A 13,649-nucleotide genomic window follows, 5' to 3' on the forward strand; every position below is an offset into this window, starting at 1 on the left:
CATGCAGACCTCAGAGCAGAGTAATTACTCATTTATAGCTCAGCTAAGCACCAGGATAATTGGAAGCTAAACTGTCAACTAAGGTTAGCTGTATCACAGAGGAACCAATCCCCAAATTCAGTTTGGATCACATTTCGAAGGACAAACACCCTTAGCTAGGAGGAGACTGGGCAAGTCAGAGGTCGGAGTGTGTTCTCTGTGCAGATACCATTGGTTTATTAAGTAGAAAATAAAAACCACAAAAGCCCAAGTTATTGTTGTTACTATGAATGCTGTAGAAAGTTTTCCTAATCATCCACATTGTTAGGCATGAAGCACAAAAGACAGACATTGGCAAAACTAAAATCCTGTTTAGCAAATATCCCATTTTGAAGTGAGACTGACTTGTTGGATTTCAGGACACAAGTCCATTCAAATATTTCCTTGGAAGCGCAGTTACATCTGATTTAAGCAACACCACTACACAAACCATAATGTGATCTCCCAAGAGCAACTGACCCACTTTCTCCTTGTCCAGTTGGGAAACTCTTACCTTCCCAGAGCCAAAGACTGCCTCCTGAGCGTATTTAATCAGGCACTCCTTGCAGAACAAGTGACCATCTGCACACTGGGTTAGCTCTTCGAATGCAAACTCCCCGTAACAGCAGCGACACTCTATCATCTGACCATCCTGCAGCCATAAACAGAGGTATCAGCATCATCGCCATCAAAGCACTGATAACTATAGCAACATACGGGCACTTATAATTGCAAGCCACAAGCAATGCCAGCATTTATTCTAAAAAAGAACAACAGATATATACCATTCCATTAGATATCCTATTTGGTGGTCAAAACTCAGACCAACGAGAAACTCAGTTTTAAGTAACTTAATACCTGCATGTCCTGCTTGGCAGGTTCTAAAAAGCTACAGAACACACAGTGTTCTAATAATTCTTAGTTCACAGGCAGAAAAGCATTTTAGGTTTTGGAAACTGCAATTGCAGGGAAGCAGCAGAAATTACAAACCATTCATCTGGGGAAAACCAACCTTCAGATTTGTTGCCCTTTAAAGGAGCATTTACCCATCTGCCTGGAGAGACCTTGTCTCAGGCTCTTCTCTGCAGGGGTGGAAAAGCTTGTCACTGTTAAACAGTAAGTACACCCACTTCTTCAAAACTCCAACATCTTCTCCAATGTTTGGAGAGAAACAGGCATTGAGAATGAAAAGGTAATCCACAGCTGCTGAACTGACCTCTAACTTTTCTCTCTTTGTTTAAAGGGAAAGATCTGATTTTCAGGTTTTTAAAGAGTCCTTTCTACAAACGAGGAACGCCTTTCCACTGGCAGAGCTCCAACAACAGCCGTGATGGTGGCGGCAAGAGCAAACCTGGTCCTATTCTATTGCAATGTTTGTTCTGGCCAGTAAAGATACAAGCAGCAGCTGACTGAATTACTACAGATCATTACGTGCATCAATACTGCTGGACTCAGCTCTCGTCTACCTTTTCTAAAAGCCAGCCAACACTCTGCAGGTTTTGCCAGCTCAGCAAAAGCTGCACGGTACAAACACAGCTTCAGAACAGCTCTGTTCCCAAAGCCAGAAGAGTCCATGAAGTAGTAAGTGCAAAATAGTGCCTATGCGCAAGCTGAACTCAAGGGACCACACTATAGATACTGACCTTCTGATACTGCTCCTCATTCATCTGCAGAGCAAGGAGAAAGTCTGCATGCTGTAAGAGAGACATGTACATCTGTATTTACGGAATAGATAAAGCAATTTTCCAGCCTCTCCACTCTTTTACATTATCTCAGGACTCACAAACCACTATAAAAGCCTCACTGTCTGCTTACAGCATCACTCAGCCCATCCTTCCAATCCATTAAGCCATTTATGATTCAGCTAAAACAGATGGGAGAAGCAAAGATAACAAGAACAAAGAACCAAATTCTGTATTATGGAGGGCTGCTGGTTCAGCTTTCCACAGGCAGAGATGATCTCACCCAATGGGGCCCTCCAGAGAAAGCCCCAAGGAACATTTGCTTTGTGTTTAAAAGGAGACACCATCCATCTGCCGAAGAGATGGAGTCTTTAAGAAGCTACTTTAGAAAAGACTGTAGGCGCAGAGCTGTGAATTCAGTCTTGCCTCAGACGACACGGGGAAGACAACACAGCAGCGGGTCTTGCAGGGTTCTGCTGCGAAACACGTGGTCCTCAGCACGGGACAAGACGTTCTGGAGACAGGACCACCAGCTTGGGGGAGGCGGAGGGAGCGGACAGGCTGCCTTGGGCCTGGTTGTTACTCACCACCAGCACTGAGCCACAATTACAAAGCCCTAAAGCAGCAGAGAAGCTTGCTAACAATTAGAGGAAATAATTAGTAAAGCTTTTCCAGCTTTGTAGTAAAAAAGGTCCAGAACGGTGTTCGCAAAAGTAGCAGCTATTTATTTGAATATATATGAAACTCCAAGCTTGTTTTCTTTCCTTCAGAAAGGAGTTACTTGGGAAAAGTCATACACATTAACAGGTAGTAAAGCGGCAGAGATAGTAAATTATTCAATATTTTGTTCAACTTTAATTTCTCAAAGAGGCAGATTTCCATGTTTGGGGCAAGACCTCTACCATAGCTGAAGATGTTTGCACCACAAGATCAAAGCAGCTCCTACCACTCACCTCTGCCATCTCTTTAACTTTCTGCTCATAGAATTCCTGCTCCCGTAGCACCGGTGGGAGAAGAGAGAGTTTGTCATAGGACCTCCAGTGACGCCTCTTATTCTCCAGGAAGAACATGCGCTTCTCGATTTTCACATCCCCTAAAGCAGAGTTAAAGACAAATGACATGGGATGGAGCAGCCAGAACAAAGCTCCAATCCTTCTTCCTCCACGCACCACCAGCTGCGTAGCTTCAGCATCTCAAACAGAATGCAGAGGTACTAATGAAAAATATCTCCAAAACAGACACCAGACAGTGACAGAAACATCACTGTTTTGGGACCACATCCCTTTTCAAGAATAGTACTTTTCTGCCACAAGCCAGCTCCGCTTAAAATAACAACACAGAGGACACAATGCATACAGCTTGGTGTCTACCTTGCTCAAATTTGAAGTCTATATAGGAATACTGATTCATTTCTTTCCTCCTCTTTCGTTTCCCACTGGTTTCGGGAGACAGCTCCTGCCATTTTTTGATAGCATCTGAAAAGGTCTAGAAAACAACATACAGACTTAAATCGTGTCTGTTCCTGGAAGAAAGCAGAAGCACATACTTCAAATCAAAGTACAGTACAAACATGTGCATAAGACTGATCCAAAACCAGAAAGCCAAACACCCCATATAGAGGCAAATGTACCTCCTTCCTTCGCTCACCTTATTACTTTATGTATTCAACAAAGCAATCATTCCATAAAAGCAAAACAGTTGAATGATACTTCACTACACCTCAGCTATTAACTCTAATACAACCTGTGTCCATTCCAATGCAGAGCTGGTTTGGCTCTTGTTTGTTGTTGGGTCTTTTTTATCTAATGAAAAAACAAAGCTCAAATATTCAGTGCTCAATCAAGCAAGCGAATAGACAAGGAGTTTTTGTTTTAGTTAACTCCTGGAATAGCAGAGAAAGAAGCTCAAGCAAGAGGAGCATATCAGAGGGGCAGAGATCCAATTCAAAAGCTTGAAGCCACATTTACATTGTTAATACTTAAAACAAGTGTCTTTGCACTCTTATGAGGAATACAGGACTCATTCTACAAGTCACAGCAAGAAGAAACAGGACAGTGAGACTCTGGCTTCTCTTCAATTACATGCAGTCAGTTAACTAATACCAGTAGCTAAATATTTTAAGATTTAGCAAAATGTCTGGGATTTATTGGCAATTATACCACACTTCAGCAGCAACATACAGGAACACTTCTCAGTTTAATGCATCGCCTACCATCAACTAGCTCGTGTCTCCCCCATTCTCCTATTAGAGTAAAAACTTCCTGCAGTGTTCTGTCTGACTAATAAATTTTGGAAGTCTCTACTAAATGGATCAATACTTCTTAAAAGGAAGATTATATTTAAAAAAAAAAAAAGTATCATCACACACTAGCAGATGACACAGAAAGGCTAAAGCCATCACACTGCTCTCCACAGACACAGGAGATAACCCTAGGAAAGAAAACAGACTTGAGCTGGAGAACCTTTCGTGTGATTGCATAGTGTCCCTTGAGCTCATGTAGTGCCCACTTGATGTCTTGGCTGCTCAGCATTTTGAAGTCTGCCATGAGCAGGTCAGCTGCCTGGATAAAGCACCGCTGATCGAGTGGGGCAAGCTTGGAGAAGTCAAAGTAGTCCACTTTAGGCGCCTAAGGAGAAAACGCAAAATATATTAAAAGAGGCTGCTATTAATACACACAAGAACACCCCAAACCACTCTTTCAGTGACCAGGGCCTTCTGAAACACCACCCAAAATTCAGGTTACACAGCACCTAGTTCCGAGCATGTGTCTGACCGCCAGCTCAGAGCGCAGCTGGGTGCAAAGCCAACTGGTGTCTGCACTTGTGCGGGTCACCTGCCCCGAGCTGCCCCACACTGCAGGACGCACAATGCGACGTTCAAACTGTTGTGCGTGGCTGCACGAGACCGCGAGGAGATGATACCATAAAGGGTGAAAGACTTCACTGGCTTGAGGTTGAGAGATGCTTCCAAGAGTAGATGGAGGTATTCAACTTTTCTCCCTCTCAGGCCATGCACAGTTAGTTCAACATACACAAATCAGCTCAGAGGGATTTTTTTGTCAAACGGATATTAAAAAGAAATAAACCAAGAAGCGACAGGAAGATTTGCAGTTAAGAGGCTGAAAGGCAATGCTTAAAGGCCACACAAGAGAGACCTGAGGGCCAAATCTACTTCAGGTGACTGAATGACCATGGGATTCTTGTATCAATTATCAACATGAACATTTCAGAGGGGGCGGCTGACAGGCAGGCAGGGCAGAAGGTCTCGCTGAAGGCAAAAGACCAGACACGGTGCAGCTACGCAACAGCAAAACAGGAAAGACTTGGAAGTCACCTTCCAAGCAACTAACTAGTGCTATTTAACAGTTTTAAATGCACCCAGAGGCCTCCTATGAAAGCCTGGCTCAACCAGGCACTCCACCAAGATGCACTAAGAACCAGACATCCCAAGGTCCACTTGGGTTGAACGGACTGGATGAGAGACATGCTGTAGATGAGAATACTCTCACTTGCCTTTGTCTCATCTTGGCTGGCAAGCAGGCTGCTGCTGGGATTTAAAACCATTCTGCCTTCTTTCTTTGGGTAATCTGGATTTTCCAGAAGATAGTTGCAGAGTCTGAAAAGATAAATATAGTTACTTCAGGGTTTGGGAGATCAGGTTTATTCCTCACTTGTCCAGTTTTTAGTATTCTATAATTACAAGGCTGGGCAGGCAAGCCCTGTAAGAACCAAGGGAGGTCCTAGAGTAGAGCAAACTGCAACTGAGAATTAAGTGTACAATGAAACACCATGTAAGGTGGTACCTCCTGTGAGAATGTGTCAAATCCTGCATGACTAAGAGTTAAGGTTCTGCTACTCCAGAATTAACGTTAGGAAGACCATACAAAAAGCAACAGTCATAATATTAGCAGCATTAATTAAAATCTAGCTGTCATCTGCTGTGGCTAATACAAATGCATTTATGGAAAAGAAAAAGCATATAAACCCCTACAAAACCTGTGAAAAGTTACGTCTTCCTCAACAGAAGATTAGAGATTCAAATTTGAATTAAAGGCTCCAGTCTTGATCTACTTTCACCTTACAGCAGAGACAGAAAGATGTTTAAATTGTGGTTAAATACAATATATAGTCTGAACACAGGTTTCATTGTAATAAAGCTTGAAATGGCACCAGCAGTGTCCAACTCCCACTAGAAACTGGTCTAGTGAGAAAAATTGCTGAAAAAAATGCATACTAGCCTGTAAATGCAGCATACGTGAGGTCCTACTACAACCAACCATAACTTGTTCAGGTAAATTTAGTTTAACTGAGTATTTCAGCTTAGAAAAGACTCTAGCAAGTAGCTCCGGAATAGCCCATTGCTGGAGATCCACGAATCCTTGGGAAGCCGTTCTGCAAAGGAAGCCTCGTCTTGCTGTAGGCTGGGTTGGAATCCGACTGTTCCAGCTTATTCTGAACCACCGCTAACCAGCTGTGCTGCCTGCGTCAGGTAACAGAAGCTGTTCCTCAGTTTCCCCAGCTGTAGAATAACATCCTTCCAAAAGGAGCCAGGACAAGCAATTAACATTTGTAAAACTGTTTGAATGAGAAGGTCCTAGGTTGCAGCAAAGACATAATTGCAGCTAATTTACATTCCTAATGTCAGAAATCAGTCCCTAATTAAGAAATCTGAACTGGCTTGAAGCATTAATCCACTATCGAGGCATGATTACTTTAGCCCTGCTTTCACATTCAAAGCAGAGGCATTTCTTTTTGTTTAATCAGGTAATGACATATTGAGCCAGAAGCTTTTGACTGAGCGTGAAAGCTTCTGCACACAAAAGCTGAATAGATGATACCCTGCTAAGAGGAGCTCCCACATCTTATCTTTCACATCAGTTCAAAAGTTTTAAGATCATTTCGGAAAACAACAAAATATCTCGGCGCTGAGCATTTAATAGCTTCCAGTCCCCATGCACCCCACTAAAAAACCCCCTGTTTTAATCCAACAAAATAAACTTCAAGGAGCTCAAATCAGTGCAGCTCTAAGGGGAGGGTTTCAGCTGGGGCGCAGTCAGAATACATTTGAACTATTCCGCATGTTGCCATTTCAATGCTCGGGATTTTCGGAGACGTTCACCTTCAATGCCTGACAATTAGTTAAGTGGGTCCCAGCGCGCACCACACGCACCCTTGCAGCCCTGTTCATTAATATCTGCACCGCAGGACACGGAGACAGTTAAAAGCCTCATCCCTACCCAAACCCAGCCACCCTTATTTATTATATTTCAAGCCTGATTCGGCTTGACACACCATGGAGATCAAAGAGACCCCGCCAGCGAGGCTGACCAGCGCTTTGACCCATTTGTTCTCATACAAAAGACGCAGTGACAACTCAAAAGATAGTTTGGTTAAAAGAATAAAAATATGGAGAAGAAATCTTTATCATCCAGTGAGCGGGTAACGCACCGCTGAGCAGACACTGTAGATGGCCTCCAGGGAAGCCTGTAAGCACCTTTTCATCTCCATGTGTCTGTGGCACACAATGGGAGAGAAGAGATTTCGGGAGCAAAAAGGGAAGGAACACATTAAGACTGATAGAAGCCAATACTGGGATTGAATTTTATCAGGCTTCGCTAAATCCCTGCAGGACATAATACTGAGTTTTCGCACACAACCCCTGAGAGGGTCTTGTGGCCAGATGCCCAACTTCAATGGCCCAATTGCCCCCAGGAGTGTCTTCTACTCTCCCAACGCAACCATCCACACCGAGGTGCACCAGTATGTGGTGCGGGCACCCAAAAGCTTTTCTCCCACTGACCACACCACCGCCACAGGGAAAGAATTTTCCAATGACAAGAAAGAACTTTCTAACCAAGCAGCCCTGCTATGGAGACATAACTCACAACACAGGCAATGGCAGCAAAATAGGAAACTTATGCCAGATGGATGGGATCGTCCTTAGTTCCTTGCCAGTTAACTTATTTATGGTCCAATAACTAATTCTAAGCCTCACACACTTAAATACTGCTTAATTAGTGCCCTGGTTAACTGGAAAGGCCATCAGATTCATACAAGATAAAGTGAATACTCTGGCAACCAACACCTATTCTTCATACTTGTATCACATAATAAGTAGTTTCGATATGTTTGCGATGGCAGTGACGGCTGCAGAGAGAGGGGACACCTTGCACCAGGCAAGTCACAAGAGATTTACTTCAATCCACTTTCCTCTGTGCTGCTGGTGCTCCACAGCTCTTCAGCTGTGCAAGCTTTACCCAAGAGGGTAGAGAGTTAAGGTTAATGACTTTTAAAACATTTTTGCTTCTAACATGAGTCCCAGAGATATCCAGCATGATGCACACTCCGGTATTCTGGAGCTGCTAACTCAAACGGGAAAGCAACAGTCCTCACGCTATTTGTCCCATTCCTTTTACTTCCCTTCTTGGCTCACACTTCTGCTCAGTTTGACCCAAATCAGCCCCTCCACTGGTATCTAGAATCAATCCTACCAGCCCTTAAATGTGCTTGTTCTAGTCTGTCTGCAAAAGGCAATAAGAGAGAACTCAAACAGTACCACTGCTACTTGATTAAGGGGATAAACACCAGCATTATGACACTAAATACAGGAGTCCAAAACAGTGTCAGCTTTACCTGGAAAAAGCTAAAAGTCAGTGAAATGAAGAGGTAGGAAAATATTTTCTTCAACTGAAAACTCACCAACCCACCTTTGTGCTGTGTTTTATAGAAGTCATCTCAACACCCTAATCCTGCTACTCGCCCTTTCTAAGAACCTTAGAAGTAGTTAAGAAGAAATTATATGCAATATCTTTAAATGAGCAAATGATCTTAAAAGCAGAGAAGCTACAGCACAACATCAGAATTAGAGAGGATTTAAGAAAAGCTCTACTAGTAGGAAAAAAACCTCTCTGCTCTTTGGTACTATCAATGTGGTGCTGCCTCCCAGCCTGGACGTGCTCTAGAACAGCATCGTTAGCAGGTGCGGAAATGGAAATGTGACTGCAGCATGATACACCTGCCTCTGAGCTCCATACTTACACATTTAAATCATAGCAGTTCTTGAGGCTGATTAACTCTTCAATATATTCCTTCTCCACATCTGGGAATCTTGCCTCCTGTAGTAGGAAACACTAAAGGTGACATAGATATTGGAGTAGTTGTGTAGCACAACATAGCAACAGCACCAAAACCAGAGATTTGCAGGTAATTATCTAGCATTCTCCTGAGACAAGGGCCAAAATAGATTTCAAAAGACCATTTATATCCACCCAGCCTGGATACTGCAAGCTGCTGCCTTTCTTTTCCTCCACAGGATGATTGCTAACAGCTCTTTCTGCCAGGAAGAATATGGGCAGTGATGAGAATGGCCTAACGAGCGATTCAGGCTGGAAAGAGGAGAGGCACATAGGTATGATTTACAACACAAGCAAAGCTAATATTTACCTTCAGACAGAAGATGAAGGAGTTCCAGATTGTGTGCTGAAACACAACATTCCAAAGCAAAAGCAAAAAAATCCCAACAATCCACATACCCACCCAAAGCGCCCAGACAGACTAGCAGTGAGATCAGAACAGACAACAAACATTTACTGGCATTGCTGTGCAAGCTCTCCCAGCATTAGCCACATAGCAAAGGGGGCCAATTGCTGCTCTCTCGTTGGGGTTTCTGTACAGGTATCACAATTGATTGCACCATATCATATTTTGCTTTGCAAGACCGGACTGGTCATGGTTGTCAAGCAACCCTGACAATGCAAGAGTATCTACTTGCCCATCTCAAAGCAAGTCACTGATCAACACAGTCTTACTTGGAAAGAATTGAATTTTGTTGGACTGCTTCTTAAAGAGTATTTTCCTCAACCGTAGTTTTCCCCAAATTGAATTAGATCTGGGATGTGAAGAGAAGACTTGGAGAGGGTGGGGGTGGTGGTGCATGATACAGACGCAGTAAAATACACTTGTTTGCAAAAAAGTGTTTCATAAGGCAAACTTTAGATCCATCCCTAAACCAGCTCTACTGAGAGGGTAGTAAGTAGCCTTTTAGTGAAGAGACCTATGTTATGGCACCTCACTGTGCCCTCGAGACCCTGCAATCAGTTCTGCTCAATCTCTCTGGCCAAGAGCCCATCCCAAAGCAAACAGTGCCCTCAAGACCTGCATCCTCTCACCACTTCTGCCGCAGTGCTGGGCTTAGTCTCTCAAACGAGAGTTTTCCAAGACAGTTCACTGCAGCTCCTCACCTGGTGCATATCCAAGGTTCAGCCAGAACAAAGAGGATTTGCAGCTGAAGTCAACAGGGCTGCGCTTTGAGCATGTGAAACACTACACACCTTGAAAAACCTGTCTGAAAATAACATACACACAGAAAGCAAACAAACCTTGGGAATACTTACTGTCTCTCTGATGAGCAGTGCAATGAGCTCTTGGTCCTGCCCAGCAGCTCCTTGTTCCGGCACGTTGCTAGAGCCAAGTTCCTGAAAGCCCTGAGCCGGGAATGCTGGACCTGGCTGCTCGTTGTCTATCGCTGCCTGCTGACCCGTTTCTTCTGGTGGATGTGCCGGCTGGGGCGAAGCAGGACCTGGAATCCCATCCTGCTGCGGGTCAGGTCGGGGGAAGGCTGGCCCGGGAGCCTCCTCTCCAAATGCCCTCAACGATCCCAGATCTGCTTCAGGCTGCCCTTGCTGAGGAGCACGACCACTGATGACAGCGTGGGGTTCACCTTCCAGCGGCTGGAAGGAGAGCTGGCTGTTCTCCTGGATCTCCTGCTCTGTAGTAGCTGCAGCAGCTGTTCCTCTGAGGTTTTGCTGCTCTGGCGACAAGTCCTCTTCTTGACATTCCTGGGCTTCCACCTTCTCCTCCTGTTGTGGTGGAAGGTCTGCTTTCTCCAGACTAACGGTGTCTCTGTTAACAACAGACTGTGGATTTGTCTTTATTGCTGGGCCAGGCTCCTGGTTACTTTTAAGTTCAAACCTGGGGCCATTAAGCTCAGATAGTCCAGGCTGCTGCAAGGCAAAGTTCATATTCTCACCCCTGCTTGGTCCAGCACTGTTTTCCCCCATGAGATTATACTGGTCTCCCTGGCACCGCAGAGCTGAGCTCTCATCTTGCAGATACATGCTCCTCAAGGGCTTGACAGTGCTTTTACATCCTCCTTCTCCCACAGTGTTTGCACCCTGCCACTGAGCAGCAGGTCTGATGACATTGGGACGCAGAAGCTGCTGATGCTTTGGGTTCTAAAAAGAAGACAGACAAAAATTAGGAAGAATTTTGGTCTGTATGTCAAAATCCTTGCTCCAGATGATCTTTTGCATCTAATCAAATTTCTGATGGGAAAAAGGCAAAAAGTCTGCTTAGCAAAGTGCTTAATAAGCCATAAAACTGCCATCCATGTATCTTTGTTTCACTGAACTCCATCCTCAGTCTGTCTCCACGTACTAAGAGAACATTTGGCAGAACTGGGGATGCACAGGACTTTCAGAGTCCTTAAGCTCGCCTTGGTACCCCCTTCCCCTCCAGCAAAACACTTTGGGAAGGAGGAACTAACTGATGGCACATTGGCCTTCTCACCAATTTAAACAAACAAGCAAGAATCAAAGCTCAAAACATTAATCTCTGGCCTTGTTTTTGCCTCCAGCAGACACACTGCTGTATGCCAGAGTCTGAATATTCTCTGCTACTGTTTTCAACTGAGAAACAGAAAGGTCAGCTTCGCAACCCATTTTCTCAATGCCTCTGGTTAATTTAACGGAAAAGTAAAATATATTCTTAATATAGCTAAAACCTTTGGCCTTCCTCCGTGTGGGTGCCTGAGCCAGTGGAAAGAGATTTATCAGGTGGGCTGGCTTTGTAAAACTGCAAAAATGTAAGGGCCTGTGACAGCCCCAAAGTCCAAATAGCATGGAAGAATATAAAGCATATAGGGTAAAACAGGGCATGTTTTGAAAACCCACCTTCTGAGCAACATCAAATCCTCTTACAAAGCACTCCACCTTTTTGGATTTAGATAACTTTATGGAAGTTACAACTTTCATTAAAAAGAACTTTAAATACAATGCAGTTTAACAGTCTAGTTCTCACCTCTTGTGCTCAAAATTAAACACTTAAAGCCAGCAAAATGCCATCATTTCAAGTTTCATTTCACACATCCTAAGTAAATTACTGTAACCAGACGGGACTCTCAAAGGAATGTATCAGATATTTACACAGGAGTTGACTGGAAAGGCCATGAATAAGGCAAGGCAAGTACAAGAATGAAAAATTACCTCTGCCAAGACAACTACGTCATCGTCATCTTCCTCATGCTGCTGCTCTGCTGATGTTTCCAGTGAAGGTGATTCTTCATCTGAGGAATCTGATATCGTGATAAGACCTTCGTCCCTGCGGTTTATCCGGTCTGCAGTAAAGTGAGTAAAGTTAGCTGTTTGCTAAAGGGAAATAACCAAAATTACAGGGCAAGAGCACCGAAACGCCTGAAAAAGCAATCTTCACATTGGCATTGCAGCAAGAGGGAAGAAGCACTCAAAGGTCATGGGTGCCTCTGCAAGCTCCTGTTACAGCCGCTCCTACATCCCCCCTTCTCTGAGCAAAACAGCTGCACGAACCACAGCTCACCACAACAGCACATGCAAACAGTCACTGACACTTCTGCAGAGATTCTTCTGTCCCAAACTTCAGCACGAGTCAAGCTGCTGCAAAAATTACTCTGACGAAGCCGTGTACAGAGGGGCTCCTAATTTTTGCAGAGAAGTCCTGAACTTTCAGGATCTCAGGGATAAAACATTTTCTTCTAGTAATGTGCAGTGCGCTCCAGAGGAGCGATAAGGGTCCCTGTGCCATTCAGTCTCTTCTGAAAGAGTGTGACTTTGCAGGGTACCTGATGCAAAACTCAGATGGGGCCAACAGTGGGTGCAGAAGATATCCTGCTATTAGATGACAAGCTTGTCCCTCAAGGCTTGTCAAGAGTGGAATATAGAGGCTACTGAGTGCAGCTGCTGGAACTCAGGAGAGACACTGCAGCCAGAACCAGAGGGTTTCTGTACTGCAGAGACAGCATACAATCGTGCTTTCCCTATGATTTAACACAACATTTTGCCTTACGCTTTAGCATAAGTATTCATGAGTATTTATTTATCACTTTTCAGGCATACACAGAAAGCATCATTTTGAATTCCGCTCTTAGAGACATAGGTACCAACATGTATGGCCCTCTGAGGATACAAATGCAGAACCAGCCTCTCTCCTTGAGCTCCTCCGATCTGCTGAAATACCTTTACATGGTCTTCTCAGGAAGTTCGCGGTGTGCCTTAAGGCAGTACAACATGAGAAAGACGAACCAAATATTTTGCACGTCAGCATAAAAGGAGAGAATTTTCTGTGGGCGGCTGTGAAATAAGTGTAACAGAGCAGCGTCTGACACGGCGGAACAGACCACGAGCAGGTTCCAACTAAGAACACTCTTGCAAGTGTAGTATCCATGAATCCTGCTGTTTGTAAGCAGAGTTTTACAAAGAGTTTCAGAAATACACACAGATCAGTACTCACCTTTGCCTCTGTGATTACAGAAGCTGTTCAAGTTAATTACTCCTTCCTTCCTACCTCTCTCTGCCATTTTAAACAGCTGTATCCAGAAGTGTCAATGTGCAGGCATGGCAGTCAGGCTTGCAGGACAAACTAGAAGACAAAAACAGGAGTAAGGTAAGTTCAGCTCAGCAGTACCCTAATCCATCTTTCCCAAGACTAAGCCACTCCATTATTTTGGGGGCTCTCCTGGCCCTCTCAGCACAGCCTCTCTGTGAGGATATTTTTCTGTACCACCTTCTCAGTGCCTAAAATCAGACATGTTTCTGTTGTCTTTTGTTCAACGGTAAAGACAGGCGACTGAAGAGCGCAGTCAGGCCTGAGAAGCCTCTGTGGAGAAGACAAAGACGCTCATAGCAATGCAATCACAGA

At 44.2% G+C, this 13,649-nt stretch overlaps 1 protein-coding gene across 4 annotated transcripts in view; it reads right to left on the reverse strand.

Moving 5' to 3' along the window:
- RNF216 (ring finger protein 216) overlaps positions 1-13,649 on the reverse strand; it is a 78,077-nt gene that overhangs the window by 49,738 nt on the left and 14,690 nt on the right. For all 4 annotated transcript variants that reach the window (XM_082064364.1, XM_082064365.1, XM_082064363.1 and 1 more), the window contains 10 exons: positions 13,242-13,370; positions 11,963-12,093; positions 10,094-10,933; positions 8,739-8,815; positions 5,214-5,316; positions 4,163-4,327; positions 3,071-3,185; positions 2,654-2,793; positions 1,662-1,712; positions 533-670 (listed from right to left, as the gene is read on the reverse strand). In XM_082064364.1, coding sequence (XP_081920490.1) covers positions 533-670; positions 1,662-1,712; positions 2,654-2,793; positions 3,071-3,185; positions 4,163-4,327; positions 5,214-5,316; positions 8,739-8,815; positions 10,094-10,933; positions 11,963-12,093; positions 13,242-13,308 — 1,827 coding nt within the window. In that variant the 5' untranslated portion in view covers positions 13,309-13,370. The remainder of the gene's footprint in view (positions 1-532; positions 671-1,661; positions 1,713-2,653; positions 2,794-3,070; positions 3,186-4,162; positions 4,328-5,213; positions 5,317-8,738; positions 8,816-10,093; positions 10,934-11,962; positions 12,094-13,241; positions 13,371-13,649) is intronic.

The sequence above is a fragment of the Streptopelia decaocto genome (genome assembly GCF_964273445.1).
Source record: "Streptopelia decaocto genome assembly, chromosome: 13".
Classification (NCBI taxonomy): domain Eukaryota; kingdom Metazoa; phylum Chordata; class Aves; order Columbiformes; family Columbidae; genus Streptopelia; species Streptopelia decaocto.